This window comes from Pempheris klunzingeri, chromosome 14, assembly GCF_042242105.1.
Source record: "Pempheris klunzingeri isolate RE-2024b chromosome 14, fPemKlu1.hap1, whole genome shotgun sequence".
Taxonomy (NCBI): Eukaryota; Metazoa; Chordata; class Actinopteri; order Acropomatiformes; family Pempheridae; genus Pempheris; species Pempheris klunzingeri.
In genome coordinates, this window is record NC_092025.1 from 17,330,997 (window position 1) to 17,355,192 (window position 24,196).

The 24,196-nt window shown below is 41.2% G+C and overlaps 1 protein-coding gene across 1 annotated transcript; it reads right to left on the reverse strand.

Annotated features, from left to right (window-relative positions):
• Window positions 1-172: 172 nt before the first annotated feature.
• gabra1 (gamma-aminobutyric acid type A receptor subunit alpha1) lies at window positions 173-23,476 on the reverse strand. The gene is made up of 9 exons (XM_070844234.1): window positions 23,397-23,476; window positions 19,142-19,254; window positions 18,016-18,083; window positions 15,951-16,171; window positions 14,014-14,096; window positions 12,636-12,779; window positions 11,565-11,717; window positions 1,079-1,281; window positions 173-493 (listed from the first exon to the last, which is right to left on the reverse strand). The coding sequence occupies exons 1-9, from the start codon at window positions 23,474-23,476 to the stop codon at window positions 173-175; spliced, it is 1,386 nt and encodes a 461-aa protein (XP_070700335.1).
• Between the last annotated feature and the right edge of the window lie 720 nt (window positions 23,477-24,196).

The following is a 24,196-nucleotide window of genomic DNA, read 5'->3' on the forward strand; positions in this document are numbered from 1 at the left end:
TCAAAATCTTCAAACTTTAGGTAAACATAGAAGCAATGCAACAACTGGGAATTCAAACCAGCATGGACACCATGTTTGTCTGAAAATAAACACCTGTTTTAGGAGGAACAAGAGAGAAAATGAAAAAAAAAAAAATAAATACAGTTAGAATTTAAAAGGAACGAAACATGGATTAGTGTGGATTCATCCCCTGCAGTTTGGGCTTCTTATTCAAGTAGGTCGCCCAGTAGACCAAGTTGAAGGTTCCAAATAGCAGAGGGAAGGCTATTCTGGCAATCCTGTCTATCTTGCTCACACTGTTAAAGGTCTTCTTGGCCTCTGGAGGCTTGGGCTTTGGCTCCTCCTTGGGCTCAGTTGGGGGCGGTGGGGCGCTTTTGGCAATAGTGGCCAATCCAGGGTCCCTGGCAATATTGGGGGCGAAGGCTGTAGCAGTAGCAGCTGGGTAAGCTGTAGTGTTGTTCTTCTTCAGGAGGGACTCCTTCTTCTTCTTTTGCTAGTTTTGTTTGTTGGGGAAAGCATTGGGAAAAGTGAGAGGGATATAGTTCAGATTCTTTGAAGATGCATTTTATGTCTTTTGCACAATTCCTGTGAAAAACATGAATGTTATTCCGAGGCCTGGTGAATATTTAGTAAAAATATGAATATATTATTATTATTTTATTTTATTTTATTTATTTATTAAAATAAAAAACAGCTGAGAGATGAGAGAAGAATTTGGGGCTGCTAACTGCAGCGTAGAGACAAGTGGAGCAGAAAGCACAAGACGGACACTAAACTATTAATGTTCATGTCATGTTACTGAAATTGCATTTTCTATGAGATGAGGTGGCAACAACAACTGAGTGTTCCCTGCCTGGCGAAGCTCCCTCAACAGTAAAGTGCTAACTGGATATATATATGTCCTACATGTGTGAATTTGCCCTCATTTTGAGTCTTGTTAGAGGTAAAGCACTGACACAGTAACTAAAGAAATGGGGTAATTAATGTACCACATGTCATGTACCACATCAAGCTTTTGTCTATTACCTCTATTTTTCTATGCAGCGTATAAATAATATAAGAAAAGGGCTTCAGATACCTTCTCTGGCACCACACTTTTTCCGTCCCAGGCGTAACCCCTCTTGGTGAAGTAGTTCACTGTGGCAAACTCAATGAGTGCTGAGAAGACAAAGGCATAGCAGACAGCAATGAACCAGTCCATGGCTGTGGCATAGGCCACTTTAGGGAGAGAGTTCCTGGCGCTGATACTGAGTGTGGTCATGGTCAGGACAGTGGTCACTCCTGTGGAGAGAGACACAAGGAGGATATGTGAAATCTGATCAAACCTCACATGATTGCACATTTGTGTACCATTAATAAACGAAAAGGAAATGTTTAGTGTGTTGATAGATTCTTCCAAATAAGAAGAATGTAATACAATAAAATAAGTTGCGGGCAATAACCACCTTCATTAATTTCTTAGACCCAAGTGTTTAGGCATGAATGTGACTGTTCATATAATCTAACATTGTGCAGGAACCAGTGAACTCTACATATTTGCTATATTTGGAGCAATCTAAAGATAACAGCATACAGGGACTTTTTTTTTTCTTAAATCAAACCCAGCAAGCAGTTCTTTAACATTAATCTACATGAGCAGCTGATACAGTCTTGCAGCTTGTGCTGTGAAGAGGCTTTGAAAAGTAGAAATTTACACAGATGCAGCTGGAAGATGCAGTTGGTCTCATAGATACTGCTGCTGACTAATAGCAGGCAAAATAGGCTTTCCCTCTAAATATGACCTGCGCACTGATGCACAAGCAGTTACAATAAAATGAAAAATGAAAAGGCATAAATTAATGCAGTTGATGCATATTTTTAACCAAAGTGACTCATATTAGGGAGTGCATATCAACCCTGGAAAAACCGAATCGCTAAGCTACGACATCAGCTACTGAACGCTGAGATGAGACACTGTACAGAGAGGGAGAGGGGAACTGGGTCAGAGCATATCTAACGATGCGGTGCTCATCACAGAACAGGCTACTGCAGATGTTTACACACCAAATAACATCAGCCCAAGCAGCAAACAATCCACCAATTCAGCCTCTGCTATCGTGAAGGGAGCTGAAGAACAGCTGGCTTGTACGGGAATGATAGAATATGCAGAGAGGACCCTCCCATACATGTGGTGGGAGATGTTTACGTAGAAACACACATGCACATGATGCTCAGCTGACACACTTCCGTGTTTAGATCCACAGATCATCCGTTTCCCCCAAAATCCCCATGCAAGCTTTATTTTAAACGTAAAAGTTAAAAGCTTAAACTTTAAAAGCTGCTAAATAATGTCCGTCCTTATCTCAGTATGACTCATTTCGTAGCTGGCTTTGCGATTTAAAGGCCATCACCTTTCAAAGTATTACGTACAAAACTACAAAGACAGTTACCTAAAAATGAGTCACGTCAAGGTTCATAATCACATATGTCAAAGAAAGGGGGCCTGCATTAGCAAGAAAGAAAGGTTGCCACGAAGTGACCTTATAATATTTGGTCCATAGCTTCAAATTACTGTTGAGATCCATCTTATTTGTCAAAAGAAAGAAAAGGTTTCACAGAGGTCGCTTTTTTTGATTACATTATATCGCTCAGCGTTACTTTTCTTGTGTCCACCAACTCAAAGCTGGAAAAACAGCCGGTACTGAGTTATTACATGCGTCCTGTAATGTTACCGTTTTCCCTCAGAATTATGAATAGTTCTTCTTCCTCAGCTCTGATGAAGTGCTAAGTGATGAATCACTGATTCCTCATCCTCCCACTCTCTTTTCACATGCTTTTGGCATTGCTGACTTGGTTCTGTGACATGAAGCATAAATGATAACTATTATGTTCTCATTAATCAGAGCCAAATAAATGATTGGTCATTAGCCCTAACTGAATGAGACACCTCTGATGGATTTACTGGATCTGCATAGTAGGTACATAGAGGGCGTAGTCATACATTTCAGTGTTCATTAGGATTCCAAAGGGAACAACAAATAAGTAGGTCGAAGTAATTTATTATAATGCATTTTGTTGTTGAAATTTGTTTTCTAAGCTTGTCATTGCATGTTCTTTTATCAAATGTCCCTGATAGATGATTTGTTTAATTACGTTGAAAAGGACATACAAGAATAATCAAAATCAACACCTGCCTCATCATCACACGTTGTATAATTGCACTTGGCTTGAGCACAACTTGCACAAATGCAAAAACAAATCATAGCTTCACATGAAAGTGGCAATTTTCAATTCCAATTTGATAACTCAGGCACCCTTACAAGTAATGTACACAGGCAGGGAGAAAATGAGGAATGTAGCCGCAGTTAAACACACTGAGATGTGAAGGATAAAAGGCATTTTTATGCCGCAGTAAGTGTATTAATACCGTTATGTGATGTTGTAAAATCCACACATGACCATGTTCTGCACTGCAGCCTCTGCTAAGTAGGACATTGAATGGTTTCCTGATATATTGACACTGGAATGCATGGCAGCAGGAGATATGAAAATATTAAGCGATGCTTAGTAACATATTATTACCAGATATTTCATACCGCTCCATCTCAATTTAGAATTATGCTCACATATAGAGCTAATTTGTATTAGCTAAATGACATTTTTGGGAATACATGCTGTATTTTCAAGAACATGTCACAAAACATTCACATTAAACTTAGCTGCAAATGTTCACAGCCCACATTTGCCATTTGCTTTCCCTCAAGGCGTTAAAAAGGCAACACGAAAAAACGCGCTCACACGAAAGCTAAACGAGATCTAATGCAGAAGAACTGTTCACATTTTGCTCCATTTGTTTTCCATATAGTTTCAGCTCGAGACAGATTAAGCATGATTAAGGTACAGTAAAGGTTATGTTAAGGGAACTATATACGCATGGTTAAGTCCAAAGCTTACTATTATTTATTTCACTGAGCTGTAACAACATCTTTCATTGGAACTAAATGCTGCCACCTTCATTTCTGCAGCCAGTTAGTTATATGCAACTATAACTTGTAGAATTAACACATACAGTGCATTATTCAAAGGTATAATTTGAGTGGAAGCACCAGATTTTATATTTTTATTTTATATTTGGGAACAGTGTCTTGAGATTCTCCAGTGGAGTGTAACTCTAACATCAAGGTGTCACTGCTTATGAGATGGCTGCCAGAACATTCTCCACTGGAGAACAGCCAGCGCAGAGTGATTTTGCCAGCAATCATGGGTGCTTATGGCCACAGCAGGTGCTGGAGCACAAAAGCACAGCAACTCAAATCCGCTGCGTCTATACTGAGATCTAGAGAGGTGAGATGGAGTGGAGGAAGCGTTCAAAGGGAACAACTAAATAACCCAGATACATATGTGGGAGGAGAATGAAGGCCTATCAGCATATTTTTTTTAGAGATATGTGGGGTACAGTAGAAGGAAGGGGATGTGGACAGGTAAGGGATGGTGGTTCAAAGCAACAGAGTGGTGCCAATCTGTCAGGTGTTTTCTTTGCCAGTAAATCACTTGATTTCATGGAGGCGTATGAAGGCAGAACCACTGGGTATTACACAAGTCCTCACAAAAGCGCCCCAATGCTTGGAATCATATATACTTTACTGTGTTTGACAAGCTCTGTTGTCATGGAAACAAGTCTTCCAACTCCTCCAACGTCTTAAAAGGAAAAAAAAAAAAAAGAAAAAGAAAAGAGAAAAAACATTTGGTGATAAAATTTGGAATGATGCAAGTGTTGGTTTGCTTTGTTGCTTGCACACACTGATGTTTTTAAGGGATGTGTGTGTGTGTGTGTGTGTGTTTACAATAGACTGCAAGTAAGTATTTATGTATGTAAAAGTGTGATAGCTATGCCTTTCCAGGAGCTATTCTCATTTGTGTCTGTTTAGCGATAGGCCTACTTGGTACTTAGGAATAATTTAGTACACTAGTAAGTTGATTCATTAGAACATGACTCCAGAGCTGGTTTTAAATGACTCCATTTGACATGTTGTAACTAATAGTCTTGAAACTTTGAAGGCTGTTAATGAACAAAGTCACCGATCTGGAAAGTTCTAACTGGATTAATAGTAGTGTAACTCAATTCTTGAGAGTTCCTTCCACTCAATTTAGTTTAGTGTGCACAAGCACTGACACTTGATTTATATGATACATATCTTCTAACAAGGTTTTTGCCTCTGTTTGCAGGCTCACTTTCAAATACACACACATACACACGTACTGGATGGTGGGGGTAAAAGAAAATGCCAAGATACAGAGAAAGACGGTGCGAGAAAGCAAATTTGGGGAAACTAAATTAGAGATTTAAGGTGATGAATGACAAGGTGAGACAGACTATTTCAAGGTGGGAAGGCTATCACTGCTTCCTCAGGCAAGGAAAAGTTTGATAAGACTACACACAGGCAAACATTCCAAGTGTGCATTTTTAGAGAATGTGGGGCAGATAATGTCCACATGGTTAATGGTTTTCTGACACACCAAGGTAAAGCTTTATAGAATTTTGATTTAATGTCTATCAAGGTAATCAGTCTGGCAGACTGCCTGTAAGAGGTGGCAGATTAGAAAAGAAATTGCTCCAGGTGTGGCTGAAAATGTGAACATGTGCTATTTTAGTATTTACCACAACTCTTCTTCTTCTTCTTATCATTATTATTATTAACATTATTATTGATAGCAATCTTTCTGACTGTGTGCTCTGTAGTTTTTACTTTCAGCACTTGATTGACAGCCCTTGAATGACAGGCTTCAACTAGTCTGACCAATCTCAAGCCAGTGAGTAAAATGTACTGCTCACCCATTGGATTACAGCCAAGCCACAGATCTCCAATCTCTGTGGGGGGAAAGTGAGCCTTCAGGAAAATGGATATGCTCTCTCTCTCTCTCTCTCTCTCTTTCTCATACCAGGCAGAAATGTGCCTCTGACAATGTTTTGACTGAGTAGGCAACCAATCAAACATGACAATCAAAATGTGGGACAAGGTCAATGGTACATTGTGAAGTGGGACACCAGCTCACTCTAAGAATATGTAGTCCTTTGTGTGTGACTTAAAGGCTGTATCCAGGCTGGGTGCTTAAGAAAGTCTCGCAGTAAAGTTGCAGTTAATGAAGTGTTTTACAAACCATTCATTGGCGTACACAACTGCACCTGAGCAAGGACAATGCAGACAATACTTGCAAAGATGCAACTACTGTTTGATGCTTTATCCTTGTAACAAAACCTATTAAAATACTCAGATCGTCAAAACAACTCTAGTTAACACTTTTTTTTTTTTTCCCTACAGCAAGAGTCTTGCATAATTTAAAATTCAGTCAATAAAAATTCAGTCCATCAATCAGTATACTATAACAAGTCTAAAATACTGTGCTTCTGCAAAGACTTTGTATGTAAACATTATTTATTACTTTTAGAAGGCACAGATCATTTTAGTCACAGTTGAGTATTTTTCCATTTAAAGGAACATGTAGATAATTGGCTGGATTTTATGCTAACAAACAAGTGAGGGGACCGTTGTTGTATAAATAGCAAAGACTGTTGATGAATGTACATGACTGTTGTGTAGGGAGATGTCAAACAAGTTTTTATATTCCCTCAGCCAGTCCCAGGAGTGTAGCTGTCTTTGTCGGATGTCTATCAGCATCACCATGCTGCAGCTACTCATTTATTCATACCTTATCAATAACTGAAGCCTCGGGGGGGCTTGACTCAGAAACACATTACCTTCACAGTCACTACGTCACCTCTGATTTACATAAAAGAAGAAATAAATTGACATGTTGATTGGCGGGTGAGTTAAATGAATGTGCCAGCACCACAGCTGTGGGAACTGTGCCGCGAATGCACACACACACACACACACACATAGTACATAGCAATACTGCCTACGATGTTATCAGCTAGTAATCATGAATTTATGAGCTCCCACAGGCACACAAACAGCATGTGCACATATAGAAAACAAACACTTGCATTGACACATACACACGCTTACTTGTGTACATACACAACCAAACTCCAAAACGTACAACCCACCCTCCCATACAAACACACAAACACACACACACACACACACACACACACACAAACTCACACATACATGGAGTTATTCCTTAATGAGCTGATACATTAAACAGCATCACGGGAGAACCAATAAATACCCAGCCAATCACTCTTAAAGAGCAAAGGAGGATGCGAGCTAATCCTCTGAGCACTGGTTTCCGTGACAGCTGAGAGAGAGAGAGAGAGAGAGAGAGAGAGAGCGAGAGAGAGAGAGCGAGCACCATATCAGTACCATCACTGGCTGTTTCCTTTTGGTTTTCATTTGGACAGCAAATAAATAAATTGCCAACAGTTTTCCACCACACCGAACTGGGTATAAACTAATCAGCCTCTTAATCGGCACAATGATAAATAAGATAACTCTACCCACTGCTGTGTTTTTAAATTGCCTATTCATCTACAGGGCAGGCTTCAGGGAAACGATTTAGTGCAGAGGCTGTGCTTCATAGACACAATGTAATTTAAACTGTTTTCAGTGCTGCATTTGTTCATATTAATGGAGTTTCTGTGTCAGCTTTGGACATCTGTGTCGGAAACATAATCCTGATCACATCTGTAGTGATAACACAAACACAATAGTATTACAGTAGTTGTTTGTTTATTCTTGGTATCGGTGCACCATTTGATACTCTGCGATTGTGCTCCGCAATGAAAGAAGAGAATGCAAGCAGTAAATAGGTGTCTATGTGAGAAATGACTAACGCTCATTTGTGCGGTTTAGTGATTACTCCCACAATAAATACTGCATGATGTTAAAAACACCATATTTTATGTCAGTGGGTGGGGGATTGTACTCCTAGAACCCTTCTCAGACATGGAATAAGAAGCATTGCTGGCTTCATCTACAGTGTCTGTCAAAATAGTTGCTTTTTGTCATTCAGACAAAGGTGTCTCGTACGCAAATGTCACGGTCTAAAAGTAGCTTTTATGTTAATGCGACAACATTCGGTTTGGAAGTGTGCTCGGTTGGAAATGTCATAAGGTCGGAACTATTAAGTTTGCCACCGTTTAGGTAAAAAATGAAATTATTTAGACATGTGACACGTTTTAACACTGAAATGAGATGTACATAATGAGATAGATAGATAGACTTTATTGTCTGCCCCAGACGGTGACAGAAATTCTCCTTTGACAAGGCTCTAACAATAAAAAGAACAACACATATCACACACAGGTGCATTTCTCCTTCAATATATCAAATGTTATTTATGTTTTCCTGTATTCTGATACTGTTCCTGTTTCACAGGAACACACATTTCACACATTTCCAACTGTACACAGAAAACACTACGAGCAGTGACACCATAGTAGACATGAACGTCTTTCTAATATGAACATTCAACACATTATTCCAGTGTTTACACTGAGTTTACACCGAATACTGCCAGGTAGCTTGTTATTTAGGTTGCATTTTGCAACATGATTCACCAAGGTAACAATGTACCGTATCCCAGCAACAAAAGAGCTTCTGTGTGAAGACAGCTCCGTGTACTCTTTCATCCTAATAGCACCAGACACATGTACAATGGTTTGATATACCACATAAATCCTTGACTTAGATGATAGCCAAAGGATTAAGATGGCAATGATTTTGATTGTCTTCTATGTCTTTTTAATGATTCATTTACAGCGATATTGACATTGTAACCTCTTTGAAGAACAGACTCATTCATCTGCTGTCTCAGTTGATGCATATTAATCACATGAATGACCTAGCCAGTATACTGGGACGATGTACTGCCCTGTGTCTTCATGACAGCATGCGCACACATTTGTGTGCACATGCTGCGTGCATGTAATCTCATGAAGCAGAACCAGCAACGATAGCATGAGGGACTCGCACATGCCCTATATAGTTGTTTGAATCTAATCTAGGCCATCCTCATTTCCCCTCAGCACGTGACATGCACCGCAGGTAGCTGGCTGTGGCACACACTCAGACACATGAACGCACCAAAACATTGCAGAAAGAGTAGGAAAAACCTGCAGGAGACTGCAGAGCAGCATGTGTAATGTTTCTATGAAAGCTCTTTAAGTGTTGGGCCAGGGGAGACACTGACATCCATGAGGAGAGAGAGAGAGAGAGAGAGACAGAGGGGGGGGGGGGGGGGGAAGGAAAAAGAAGAGGAAAGAGTATGGGGTGAGGTAACTCAAGGACATTCTGCTTGCTGCTGTGCTATGCTGCTACAGAGCATGCTGCAGACTAGCAAGAGCTTTCCTTTTGGGGCGGCATTATGTAAGACCTTAGTGTGACAGACAGACAGATACACACCAGAAACGCACACATACACAGACACAGACACATACAAACACTCATGTACACATGCACACACACACAAACACACACACACACACACACACACACACACACACACACACACACACACACACACACACTGACGAACACTTACATCACACTCAGGCAGGCACAAACACACACACACACACACACTTGTAGAAACATATTCAGAGCACGTAAATCTAAATTCACACTGAGCCTTGTGCTTGAAATTCTACTGCAGCCAGCCACAACTGATTAAAGCTCTTGTTCACCACATTGGTGCAGAGGCAGACTAGAATAGAAGTATCGTACAATGAAGTCTGGATTGAAGATGCAGTTGGTCAATCTGATTTTTTTTTAAACATTTAATATCCTTTTAAGGATTTTGGCGAACTTCACAGCTTGTTAGCGTTCATGTTCAGAATTAGATGAGAAAATTGATACCACTGTTAGGTTGCCAGGCAACCAGCAGAGAGACCAGGAAGTCAGTGCACCCGAGGAAATTCTCACAGTATTTTGACACTTTTCATTTCTGTTCGTGTTCTGACTAAATCCCTTCTCAGGCTTAAAACTATGATAGATATTAACCTCTGGTTGCAGCTCTCATCTAACTTTCATCAAAGAAACAAGCACACATTTCTCACAACGTTTAACTATTCTTTTAATGTTTTTCATCCATATCAGACAATATTTCTCCAGTGATGTCAAGTAAAGCCACCACACAACTGGCTTTGCTTTGATTGCCAATCAGTCATCAACAAAGTGTAGCACCATGTACCGTGAGGCAATTGATGGAGGACCCCGTGTTCAGCCTCCCCCATACCCTCACACTCACATCTTATCTTGTATTGTAAGTTAAGACGTGTCACTCTGTAGAATATCCTGACAGCAAAGACATTTTTTTTAACTAGGTGGAAAGAAATAAAGCTGCACTCCAGATTCATTGTCAGCTGTAGGGAAAAAGCTGTGTGTCTCACTTTTGCTCTATTTCGTCTAAAGCCACGTCTAATTTAATTTTAAGATTCAATCAGTTGGTATCAAAAATCAAAATACACTTATTTTTTTGACTGAAATGCCTGTCAAGCAATAAAGTCGATGCACTGTGTTGCACAGAAATCTACTGAGGTTGGCATGCTAACCAGTTAGCCTTAGCCTGTGCTATCTCTTTGTACCTAAGGAGCGAGAGTGAGTCACTGTTGGATGCAGTCTTTGCCCTCCTTTCAACATGAGAGGAAGAAGAGAAGTAGTCCTCAGTGAAACGTAAGACAACACAAAACGGACTGATAAACAGTCCATTTGCAGCGGCTGCAACTCCTTTATCCTTTGTTACATTTTTGTAGCAAAGGTCTAATCTGTTATTTTTTCAGTCTGGATTAAGAGTAGTAGACCTGAAGGCAATCACTGCCCACAACGTCCAGCTGGACCAAATGCCGTAGTGGATGGTGCGATCGCCCCAGAGGAGGGGGATAAGAGCTAAGTTAACCCAGCTCGGACCTAAGGCTGCTCTTGGTTAATGTCCGGTCGCGTTAACTTGGAGCGGATGAAATGGATCTCAAGATGGCCAAGCAGCAGGAAATCAAAGACCGTTTGCCCACATTTTCACAAAGACCTGACTTCATCTCAATGCCCCGGATCAAACTATTGTTCTATGTGTTGGGAGCATGAAGGGGCTTTAAATCTCATTTTGTGGGGCAGCCCTGTGTTGAAGTCAAGTAAATGAACCTTGAATGAGATGGGGCAATGAGTTAATCCCTACACGGTACATTTTTGAGGACATTGCAAGGTTTATTAGGGGAAGAGCAGGGTGGGAAGAGAAGGTGATATGCTGTGCCCTATTTTTTGGAGCAGGTGGCTAAAGCCTACAAATTGCATCTTTCGTAATGCAATGTATTACATTTTCTGTCAGTAGGCAAATATATTTGTGAGGTAAAATCCCTATACATAAAGTCGTATTGCGACATAAAAACATTAAGATGCTGCATTATGTATTTGTTCCATTCAGACTTTTTTTTTTTCTTTAATATTCTTTTAGCATCCCAGTTGGTTTAGTGCCTTGCTAAAGAGCGCTATAGTTTTCAGTGAGTGCCTGATGTCTCTGTCGTCATATTTTCCACATTGATTTTCAAAAAAACAGATTTGAAACCTTCTGGTGACGGGCTCATTTCTCAACCCACAGATGTTTAGAAAAGAGGAGAGCAGACGACTCACCAAAGACAGTCCTGGCAGGGACGGACTCTCTGTTGAGCCAGAAAGACACTTGGGAGAGGATGACTGTCATGATGCAGGGTAGATATGTCTGGATCACAAAGTAACCAATTTTCCTCTTCAGGTGGAAGTGGGTTGTCATCACAACATACTCTCCTATAGTCAGCAGACAAAAGACACAAAAGTCAGACAGAATGCACAAACAAAGGTAGTACTTTTTAAATACACACTCAGGACATCAATTGTACCTGTCCCTACAGTCAAGAGTGCTTTTTCCAAATGGTTTGTTGTGTTTTGGCCTTCAGTTTTATTGTAGCTGAGATTTATTGGCACAGTTATGGGTGTCATTTGTCACCAAACTCAATACCCAGGCATGATCCATTTCATCAGTGCATTCAGGCCCAGTCACGGGGAGAATGCCACGGGAACAGCACTGGGGTTTAATCTGCTTAGACCAATTCGTTAACTTGGAGGTTTTTTCAGAGACACAAATAAGTGGATCAAATTAAACAAAAAGAATCAATCACTCGAGTCAACCAATCAAGTTTGGCAGGTGTAGTCAGTTGGGAGCTTGTTGCTGATAAGGCAAAGCCTAACGTGAGGAGATAGGGCTGTCTTAAGCACTACTTTCTGCCTGCAGCTCACACCACTCCAAGCAGGTCACCCATTTTATGCTGTCACTAATTTTTGCCAGTATCAATGGAGAAGAGAGGAGGTGGAAAAAGATTTGATGGCCAGTAGGGAAATTATGAATCTGGGACATGACCTGTCAGAAGTAAAGTGACAATCTTGATGCCACTAAAGATGCAGATGAGCTGATGCAGAATTCACAGTTTCAGACCATTGTTTGTTTAGTGATATATATATATATATATATATATATATATATATATATATATATATATATTTTAAACTGACTAAATAACTCTTTATGCATTATCAACTCAAGGCAATGCAGTGTGAACATTAAATGTAGAAACATTAATTCAAAGTGCAAATTTCCCCTCAAAGCATTTAATTATTTCACAGTAAACCGTATAATTAAGCGCATCTTGAGACCTAACTTAAGCGTACCTGTGCTGGACTGCACAACACCAGAATCCACACTCTGCCCCATCAGATCGTACTGGTTTAATCTGGACCCATCCTCTGCCACCACCACAGACTGGGCAGCCCCTCTTGTCCACACATACACCACCTCTGCTCGAGTGTAGGCATCTGACAAGGAGGAACAGAGTGAAGAGTTATAAATTATTTTGCTGCTGGTCTTCCGTTGTCACGTGTTGTCTTGCAGGTTATATTTTTGGAGCTGTTAGGGATGCCAGGTGGAAAAAAAAAATCCAAATCCAAAATGAGGTCTCCCACTCACATCCTCTCGTTTTGTTTTACCTCATCTCACTTGGTCTCATCTTGTCTTCTCTCATCTTGTCTGGTCTGCTCTCATCTCAATTCTGCTTGTCTTGTCTCATTTGCTATTTAAGCATATTATCCTTTTCTTTCACCTTGTTAGAGTGTCTGCTAACCTCGTCTGCAGCATTTTATCTTTTCTTTTTTCTTTTTATAATCTAAGCTCACCCTGCCTATTTTCTTGCCTCTTGAATATTTTAGCATTTTAGCATGTGATGTGATGTCGAGTCACATCATGTCATGTCATGACACGTCATCCCTCAACTTATAGGAAAACAAACAAACAACATCCCAACAGGACAACATGACCTTAAAACAGCCAAGTCAGTCTTTTCTTCCCTCTGGCCACCCAACCTGTCAAAGCTGCAGTGTGGCTCGACCACTGCAGAGGAAAGGATGGCTCGACTGCAGACTGCAGCATAAGGAAGAGAGCTCATCACTGAAATATTTAGGGAGTGAGTTCAATTTAAAGGGGGTTGAAGCTTGGTCCTCTCACTCACGCTGTGCAGCTGTCTGAAGAATGGCACGGAGACAGTGTGATGCTCACTTCTCTATCTGTTTCACTTTTGCTGTATTTTTGCCTGCACCCACCCCTTACTTTTCTCCCCTCTAGTTTTTCTCTCATTCTCTATTCTCGTCTCCAACCTCCATCATTCTATCTCTTGTTATGTCTTCTCAAGGATGATGCAGGGTAGGGGTAGCTGACAGCGGTGAGCAGCTGGTGTGATGCTCTGGAAATATTACAGAGAGTGCTGCCTTGGATAAACACAGGTCTGTGCGCTGCACGCCTGCCAGGGTCTTGCAGGGTCTTGCAGGGCCTGGCAGGGTTGAATGGGGGGACCAGAAGGGCCTTGGCGGACAGTTCCTCTGGGAGAACAGCTGTTACCACACTGTCATCTCTTATCAGGGACGGGTGCCGGGGTCGTGCTTCCAGTTGGATGAGGTAGTGAGAGTGTGTCAGAGGGGCGTGTGTGTCTGTGTGGTGTGCTCATGTGTGTTTATGTGCACGTCTGTTAGGGTGTGTGTGAGTACAGAGGCCACTTACAGCTGCCAAACTTCAGTGGACAAGCATGGGCATCCATTGGGAAGTCTTCCAGGTGCATGGGACATTCTGCTCTTACTGTAAGCCTGGAGAGATTCATACAGACATGGATAGTGAGTTAGAAAAAAAAAAAAAAAAAGTACGGAAAATAGAGCATGTGGCAAAGCCAAGAAGAAAAAAGAATGATAGTGAAGAAATGGAATTGTGACAGTGCTGGTGGAGGTGTGAGAAAGACGACCGGCAGATTAAGGCACACGAATGACATTTCAGTACAGTCAGGCACCAGGAACATGTGGTGAGCTATTTTATTTCTAGTTTCTCAGCACCAAACGCTGTCAAACTGCAGATACTTTTCCCCAAACCAACAGAAACGCTCCACTTCCCTGAGCTGTGGGTTTCTATTTCCTGACAGCTTGGTGAAAAACAGCATGTCAGGCCACCCGTGACACACTAATCTCCCATCCATCCCTCATCTCGCTCATCTGTGACAGCAATATGGGCTCCGCCTCTGCCCCCTCCCCCCACTAGTAAACATGCTAAAACAAATGTTTTACGCTGCTTCCCTTGGACATTTCACATTAGCATCGCTCTGTGGTATGCATCAAGGTTTGCACCGTCTTTGAGGCTTTCATTTACCAGCCGTATGCCGAAGGCTGCCGAGGTGCCATGTGTGGCTCTAAACTCGGCTCAGTTGGTCATACACCTTATCTTCCTGCTCACAACTGTCAGGTTGCATCCTTACAGTGATAAATCATGACAGGGTAAAACTTTTATTTTTCCCGGTGAACACTGCAATGGAAAAATGACCAAATGTAATAAAATGTATGTGCTACACAGAACTTATTAATGGGCGACCATAATCTATAAAACAATACATAAATATTGTGTGTATTCACAGTGGAACATAGTCTCAGGACAAGATTGTTGATATTTAGCTAGTCGGCATATTTAGATCGTTATCATGTGTCAGATTTACGGTCCCTCTCGCTCCCACTGCCCCCTTTCTCTCCATTCCCCCCCCTCGAGTAGTGTTGTGTGGCTCCTTCCGAGTCACATTGTTTCCCAGTTATAGAGCCAGGGCCGTGTACAATCGCTGGATGTTTCTTCAGCGCACACAGAACAGGCAGCTAGCGGACCGTGAGGAAATATTCACTGAATCTGACAAAAAGTATACTGTATTAGAATTGCTTTTAATGGCTTAAAAGATAAACCTGCTAATTTTATACCAAATTATTTGACAACAAATTACCAAAAATCAAGGTCAAAACCAACTATGAATTACTATCAAAGCACTGTCTGTGTTGGTAATGCCTGACACCGTAGCTTAATCCTCTGCGCCACAGATCTCCATCATTGTCCAAAAACTATTAAACACACCAATAAACCGCACAGCTAGACTGGGACATATATTCCTTCACTGCCATGAACGTGGGCACTGTAATGTATTATGAGAATCCTATACACACCATTTGGGTGCTGTAAATACTTACTAGTGGACCAAATGTGTGTTTGCTGAAAGTGGTCTCCAGCAGATCCACTATTTACTTCAATTTGAGTAGCGTTTACTTAAAAGTAGCTGTTTGGGGAAATTACTGAGAAACTATTTGTGTTTCTAAATGGACTTAGGAATGGGAGCTACAGACAGCACAGGAGAGTGAGAAAGTATTTAGAGATTGGATTGGACTTGTTATAAAATATGGAACAAGGCCAGCCTCTTGAAATCACTGAAACCAGTCACTAGTCAGGTTTTAATGATTTCTTAATAGTTTGTTCATAAAGTTACATCAACCACCCTGCAATTCAGATGATATGAATACATTGTGCACTGATATTAAAATGTCATAAGGCCTCTACCGTTTCTCCGAGCTCAAAAACCTCTTTCTCTCTGGCTAGTTCTAAGCTTCTTGATTGCACCGGTGTTGTAAAACATGTCAGCCTACCTCATGGTATACAGCAGCGTGCCTTCCTCTGTAATTCGCAGAAGCTTGTTTGGCATGGTCATGTTGTGGGCCACCGACTTCTTGCCATTGTGGAAGAAGGTATCGGGGGTCCAGATCTTGCTGGCCATCAGGTTGTTGAGACGCAGCACAGCCATAGGGCCTTTAAACTTTAACCTTTCATCCTTCCAGCTCTGTCTGAAGAAGACATCAATGGTGTACTCCTGCAAACGGACGGCGAAAGGTAGAGAAAAACAGATGTCAACAAAGGAGACAAAACAGTAAAAAGTCGAAACTCCAACCTTGTAGCTGCTTTCTTTCTGTCTCTATCTAATAGAGCTGGCTTGGGGAAGAGGCTGAGTAATCCAGCCTTATTTACTTTTTTTTTTTTTTCTTTTTACCTTTTTTGTGTTCTCACTTTTTCCCTTTTCTCTTTCTCATGTCACTTCGATTTTCTTCTGGTAGTCTTGGCCTAGCCTTTCCCTGGTAACTGTCTCTTCACGTTATAGGCTTTGGCAAACATAAGGAGCATCTAGTAGATGATTTTCTGGCTGGTATCATTGAAAAGAATGCCTCCTTTGTTACAGTATAGTAATTGTTTTCTATTTCGCATAGTAATATTTATTGTTACTTTTCCATTTCTTTCATTTTATTATGTACATAATTATAGAGTCAGTTTAATGCACTTTATGCAGTTGGTATGTCTCACTTGGTATTTGGTTTTGCATTGTTAGGTAAGTGCCAAAAATGGTCATTGTTAGCATTTATCTTCAGGGAAACTTATTTTCTCAGTAATCTAAATTACACTGGACACAAAAAGGAAGCACTGGACACAAAATTAGGAGGACATTTCATTTTGAAGGCAGCTAATGACTATAGCTGAGAGCAGATTTTAATGGTTCCACATGAGTGCCCGGCAGAGTAAAGAGAGCCTGTAAAAATTACAGTTCAGGCTGTTTTTTGTTCTCTGTCCTCCCCCCCACCCCCTTTCCACTTGGCCCGCGTAAGATAATTAGTATGAACTGAAACAGAGCTTCAAGGTAATAGAGCAGGATAGGGAAAGGCTGGAGATGGAGAAACTGTTCAGCTTCCTTCTGGCCTTAACACAACAGCAAAATAGTCCTGGGCTGCATGTCAGCCAGTGCAATTAACTGGGATTATGTCAAATAGAGTACACATACTTCACGTGCATATAACAGGAATCTTTTTTTCTTTTTCTTTTACAAGTGATAAAGGAGAGGCAGTGAGACATTTGGAGGGAATTAATTGGTCTCCAGTATACAGGGCAAAGATCAGACGCTCATATTTGAACAGCTTGCAGCTTTCTTTGGGTAGCGTATTGAGGAACACTACAGAAATCAGGAAATTTCGTATTGCCACCCATTGTCACATAATCTCATCATACTGTAGATTTGATTTTTAAAAAATCTCAAAATGGGATGTTATACAGTTTGTCCTTCCAAATCACAGCAGCACACAACATAAAGTATGTTTGCTGCAATGTAATTGTTTTTCAGGAGTGAAAGATCATCACCTAAATCCGGTAGCGACAGCTATGATGTATCTGTCACAATAACACAAAACCGATGATTGTATTTATCTATTTATTAATTTAATTCATTTATTTAGTGATATTTAATTCCTTGAAGACTATCCAAGCGTTTCTTAGCTTTCAGTAAAGACAGATCAGCATAGGGGAGATCTCTGAGATATAAATACTCCTCCTACGAGCTAAACTAACAGAATATTTGGGGCTATTTTTAATACAGTCTGGGGTCAGAGCTCACAGCATATTTCCACATGCACATAAGTCACATTCAGTCACATGTCACATTTACAAGTAGGGGGTGGCATTTATGTAGAGAGAGATTACGAACCATGCACTTGAAAATACATTGCACACGTGTGACAGTTTTATTAACACATCAGCAGTTAATGGAATGAATCATCAAATTAATAATTATCTTACAGCTTGGAGAGCCCAGAGAGGTTAGAAGACGTGGGTGAGGGTGGAGGGACAGCGACGTGGGGAAACCACTGACATTTACAGAGGCGAAAAGACTCTTACCATGTCATGGTCCGAAACCGGCCCAATACTAGTCACGAAAATGTCAGTCTTGACTTCAGTTACACGCTCTGTTGAAGCAGGAAATTGCTAAAGTGAGTGACTATCAGTGGCATTCATTAGCCCCTAACTACCTGTTAATACAAGACCACCTGGCTATAGCCTATGATCCATTCAATCTATTCAGCATTATTTTTGACACACACACACACACACACACACATGCGCACACATTGAAAAACAAACACCACCATAAAAATGGCCATTTTGGATGTCGATAAACATTTCTGCTGGTATTGGTTTCAGTGTCAGCTCCATTACCCGGACAGTGGTTCAATCTCTTAATAAATTCGTGGATTGCTGTATTACTGAAAATATGCCACTCTGGTCCCATAATACTGATAGCCAAAATGGGTCCACTGGGGATTAAATTGGAGGGAGTGGCAGAGACGATGTGTGTGTGTGTGTGTGTGTGTGTGTGTGTGTGAGGGTTCGTTCCTTGTGATTCTGAAGCTGAAATATGACAGCATGATTTATGAATGATACCCATCATAATCCATAATTTCTTCCCCTCGGCTGCTGAACTTCTAGCAGGCCCACTTTTATTCGCTTGTCTGTTTGATGCCTGCTGCATCACACTATGTGATCCTCAGTGTCCTTCACACATCACTTCTCACATTATCTCTCCCTCTTTTCTCTTTTACCCTCTGTTTCTTTCTCTTTCTCTATTTCGTTCATTTTCTGTAGCTGGATTCGTCTCTCAGTCTTTCTGCCATTTTGTTTCTCTGTCTAACAATGGGCAGTTGACAATAGAGTGAAGGGAAGCCCACACGATAAACTGACGTTCACTGTGTTGTAATAGAAGTGGCTGGCTTTATGACAAGTCACAGTTTCACAAAAGCAGCAGGTGAAGAATGAGCGTTTTTTCAATTGTTACACATACAATCTGACACTGAAAGCAAACCCAACTCAATAAGATTTAGTCATATGGATATTTTAAGTGTAAAATAAGAGTGGAAAGTAAGCAATTCTTATAGATATCTTTAAAAAAAAAAAGAATTCATTCAAGAAAGCATTCAAAGAGCCATCATGTGGGACAAAATACATTCAACGACTTTGGTTTACTGACCTCCCAGTCCTGGCCTGAGGCGATTGTCATAGCCATCCAGAAGGCTGTCTAAGATCTTGGTGAACACTGTAGTGTTATCTTTCTGTTCATCTGTCATGCCATTCTGCCCAGAGCTGGCAAAGCAAAGAGGAAGATTTAAAGTCGTCACAGCTAGAGCGCAAAAAACTACAGTCAAAACTGCCAAAAAAGTAAGAACAAAGTCTGAATATGAATCATATATTAAAGACAAAAAAAAAAAAAAGATCTGCTCTGTAGTCAGCAATGTTGAAGTAGCACAAAATGCATTGTGAATGACACTGTGTGTGAAAAGTGGATAAGAAAACTGATGCATTTCACTGTCAAATTTACAATTCAGTCTGTGACCATGCAGTTTTAGATCATATTGATACAAGATTCAATGAGCAAGTGATTGTTCAAAGGTGGACAGGGAAGGAAAATAACCCGTGGGGCCAAACTCTCCTGTATTATCCTCGATATATAGTAATAAAGGCATGTTTGCAACTGTTAAGTTATTTTCATTAGTGGGATATAAAACCGGGGCGTGCAGAGCGCACATGTGCATGCGCGCACACAACCACATGTAGGCACAATCTCAGAGAAAGAAGGAGAGCGAGCGAGCGAGCGAGAGAGAGAGAGAATAGAGAAATCGTAATACATTATTTATACCTTAATATGGTCTTTTAGACCACAAAGGCCTTGCTGAATGTGCTCTTTGAACATGAAACAAAATGCTTAGAGCAATGCCGAAAAACAGTCACAATCAGTTTGCGGCATCTCCACGCATAAATATTTCAACACACTCATAATCAGGAATACAGCCCCTAATTACACTGTATCATACTGGAAAGATGCGACAGGAATGGTTAGAGAGTATGTGTCTGCATGTGTGTGTATGCACATCTGAATCAATGCATGTATGTACTGTAGGCTCAGGGTGTGTGCACATATGCAAGCTTGTGTCCACATTCACGCACATGTTTGCATGTGTGTTAGTGCTGATTATAATCAGATGGTCTCTAACAATGTATTGTATGCCGCTGAGCAATCATCCTCTCCCTCTTTTTATGCCAATAGCGTTTAGTTTGATTGCATGCTAAATAAACAGCAAGTGTTTGGAAACAAGCTCTGCTAGCTGAAAGGCTCCAAGGAGAGGGAGAGGTCATCAAGATTATTTAGCAGGGACCTGCAACGGGAAGGAAGGAAAAGTAGGAAGGATGGCAGGAGGGGAGAGTGGCTTCTGGCGAAACATGCAAGGAAAGCTCTAAGGAAAAGACAAAGAGGAGAAAAAAGATGGAGATAACGGAGATGGAAGAGGGGGAGATAAAAGGCGAAGAGAGCGAGGTTGGGAAAAGGTGAGGGTACAGTTAAGCGAAACTGGGGAGTGGCGTTTTTTCGAGAGGCACAGCCTCACATTCAAAGATGTGGGATTGAGGCAGATCCTACTGCTTTGAATGTGAGCTGCTAAACATTTTGCTTTCTAAATAAGGACACGCCATCCGCGTCACACATGGATTTGTATAAAAGGGTTAATGCGCATCTCTCTGCCACCAATTTCCCTTAATTCGCAAGCGTCCCTCTATGTGCCAAAAAAGAGAGAACTCTGTGAAAACCAAAGCCAGCATTAATACTGTAGAAAGTGTGATGAGCAATTTTGTTTTGCATCAGTCTTGGAGGTAACAGCTTTGGAATACTCAAATTCAAAACAATAATTAATCTGTTTTGCTCAGGTCTAGGAAGCCAATTACGTATAAATACAGGAAGCATAAATTGCATCCATAGGGATGTGAGCTGAGGCTGAAATAAAACACAACCTCCAAATCCTTCCCTTCTTAATATTCCTACTTTCTGCATGTATTTAGGCATTTCAAATTTGTCAAATCAGAGCAACTCACATTGAAACAATATTTGGCCTGCCCTAAAGGTTATAGTCCTCTTGTTATAGTCTCCACCAACAGAAAAAAAAACAAGCCAGGACGGCCCTTAGCTGTTTTAGTTCACCAATAATTAAAATACACTTAGTAGGAGGGAAAAAAGGGAAAAAAATCCATCCTTGCAAGTCATTAATAATCAGTGGAATTAATGGGGATTCTTGTTAAAATGAAAGAAAGAATCTATCAAAGAGCCCAAACTATGACCCTGCATTTCATGAATGACTTTTATTTCATCTTAATACGAGATAATGACAGGTCAAATTTGTTCGCTCAAACTGATAGAAAAGCTTTTTTCCTTTTTTACATATTAAGAAGGTGTGTAATGATATGGCACTCAGCTTTTTTTTTTTTTTTCATTTTAATATAAACATTGCTTCCCGGTGTATACTGGAGACATGGATGGTGGAGGGTTAGAGCTGTGTGTCAAGGAAAAGAAAAGGAATGGGGAAAAGGTGCTGTGGAAGAATACACATGTTTATCAGCCAGGGGCCACTTCCTCATAAAACATTGTACACCATCCCCATCTACAGGTCATCTGAACAGCAACAGTGCCGTTCACACTCACTCTGCCAGTGTCTCTCTTTCTCTCTCTCTCTCTCTCTCTCTCTCTCTGCTCTTCTCCATTTTACTGTACATCTCTCTCTCTCTCTATCTCTCTCTCACTCCCTCGTCACTTGGATATCTAATTATAAGGCAATTTCTTTCGTTGGCAACATACTGTAGCAGAGTGCTAGCTCTTCCTGATTACCGCATCTTGTTGAAATCCCCCAAGGTGTGTGTGTGTGCTTGTGTCTGTGTGTGTGTGTGTGTGTGTGTATGATTCTGTATTTGACTTCAAGAAGGGGACTGGATTATACAGTAAATCTTTGGGTGATAATTGCTTTGCAGTTTGCTGTGACAGTTCCTCGGTAAAGTAATCAGTACTTTTTACATTTTCTCTAAAGTGCTCAACATACAGCACATCAAACCCAGTAAATCAACTCCTCCACTGGCCAGGCAGTACATCCCAAACCTACGCTATGGATCAGATAAATCAGTGTGCAATCATGATTTATGGCAGGGCATCATATATTTGAAACAGGACACTTTCCAGCCGTGTTCTGCATGTGCTCGGGGCGTGTCAGCTGAAACATGCACTGTATGCTGCACAGATGTGTGTTTTTGTGGTGTAGCTAGTTGTCACTGAGGGAGAAGCAAGCTGGACCATCTCAAGACATCACCGTTCAAGTCAACTGCCAGAGACAGTTCTACTGAATTATTCAGCCGTGCAGAAAAGCCTGATCCCTTCAGTCTCTCCAGGATTCCCCTGAAGAACCACAATGGAATGAGAGCTGATGATCTGCATGTTTATTTACTGTAGTGTTCAATGCCAAAGTTATCCACATTAATCCAAGGAGTGGAGTCAGATTGTGGTGTTTTGAGGTATGCTACACATCAATTGCTGCCCAGCATTTGAACCATGTGGGAATTAATGCAGCTGCAGTCACATGGCAGTGGCTCTCATCGCTGTCATCTCTTATCCAATCATTCTTTCCCTTTTGCTCTCTGTTTGTTTGCTTCTGGTTAGGTGACATCCAACACCTCGGCGTTGACATTGAGAAGTGTGTCTGTACATCGACCCTACTATCTCTGCAGCCACTGTCAAAAGCATGTGCACGGATCTGTGCCAAATATCACGGTGCAGTGTAGATACTGTCCCACAAGGCTAGTGAACCAAAAAAAGTGTAACACTGGTAACATGGTTAGTGGCTATTCTGGCTCCTCATCTCCTCTCTCTCTCTGTGTTGCACTTCTTATTACCTCCATGCAATTATAAGCATGGAGGTGTCCTGTGGGGATGCCCCAGTTACAACCACAGTGAATATGCTCTGTAAGGGTGTAACCCAATAAACCAAGCAATAGGCAGGATGACAGAATATCAGCCCAGCAGGTGTGCCACCGGCTACCCCCTTGGCAGGCTGACTCCCTGACTTATATACTGACATATTCATTAGCCAGTTGAATATTGGGCAAGCACATACACCAGCATTAACAGGTGATTGTCCTTTTCAGCTGCATTCAATGTTTTTCCCAAGCCAATGTGGTCTTCACAGCTTGTCCGCCGAATGTCAAATGTCCCCGAATGTCCAATTACAGTGACATGATCATATATTTAGACCTATAATAATGAGCCCACTGAGCATGTGTTTGGCTGTGCCTAAGGCTTCAAATCTAAGTCCTATGCAGTGTGCATGATATGTAATGGTTATTTGTGGCTTTGAATTATCCAGTGATTCATTGCAATATACAATCACATGCATTTGCAAGTTGAAGTTTGCTCTTACCTTTTCCCACCGAACACGCTGTCGGAGACAAGCAAGCAAGCCCACAGACACAGAAAGGCCGTCCTGCTCCGTCCACACATAGTTGCAGTATGAGGACCTTTCAATGCTGGAGGTCAAAGAGAGAGAGGGAGAGAGAGAGAGAGAGAGAGAGAGAGAGAGAGAGAGAGAGAATGAACATCATTACCAAGTCAAAAGATCCAGTGGTCCACCATCAACCCCATCGTTTCATCACATCAAGTGTCAACAAACGTGTAAGATGTGCAAAAAAACAACAGCAGCCAACGTGGATGTGGGAAGCTGTGAGGGAAACCTTGTTCCTATAGAGAGGCTCTACGTGAGGGTTTTTGATCCTGGTTCTGAACATCTCTCACTGATTCACTGACAGCACATGAATCAAACCAAATGGCCCTGCCACATGCATTGGGCCATCACAAGCCACTTGACACACGCATGCCTCAAAGATTTTACATCATCATTTTGAATAATCTGTCACATTGACAGAGACATATTCTCCACCCTAACTATGTGGGAGACCGAATTTAAACAGCTGCCCAGAGCATTTAACGACCCGGTGTAAATACGACTTTCAAGACTGACACACAACGCACACGCACACGGTTTTGGCTGCATCTGTAGCGCATAATGATTAAGAAGAAATAACAAGGCAACACATCATCGAGCACATTACACCCAGTGTGAGCTTGTAGCACCTGTACACAGCCTCCTCTAATACCCTGCAATGTGAAACGCGTCGGTACCGCAATATCAAACCAAATCCCCCTAAAATAAGAGCATTTGCT

What these genes read in the sequence shown, in the direction of transcription:
- gabra1 (XM_070844234.1), bottom strand. Translation starts at nt 23,476, where the DNA reads ATGTGTGGACGGAGCAGGACGGCCTTTCTGTGTCTGTGGGCTTGCTTG. An exon ending in AGCGTGTTCGGTGGGAAAAG is followed by an intron (nt 19,255 to 23,396) that starts GTAAGAGCAAAC and finishes TTGCTTTGCCAG; the next exon opens with CTCTGGGCAGAATGGCATGA. An exon ending in CCTCAGGCCAGGACTGGGAG is followed by an intron (nt 18,084 to 19,141) that starts GTCAGTAAACCA and finishes CTGCTTCAACAG; the next exon opens with AGCGTGTAACTGAAGTCAAG.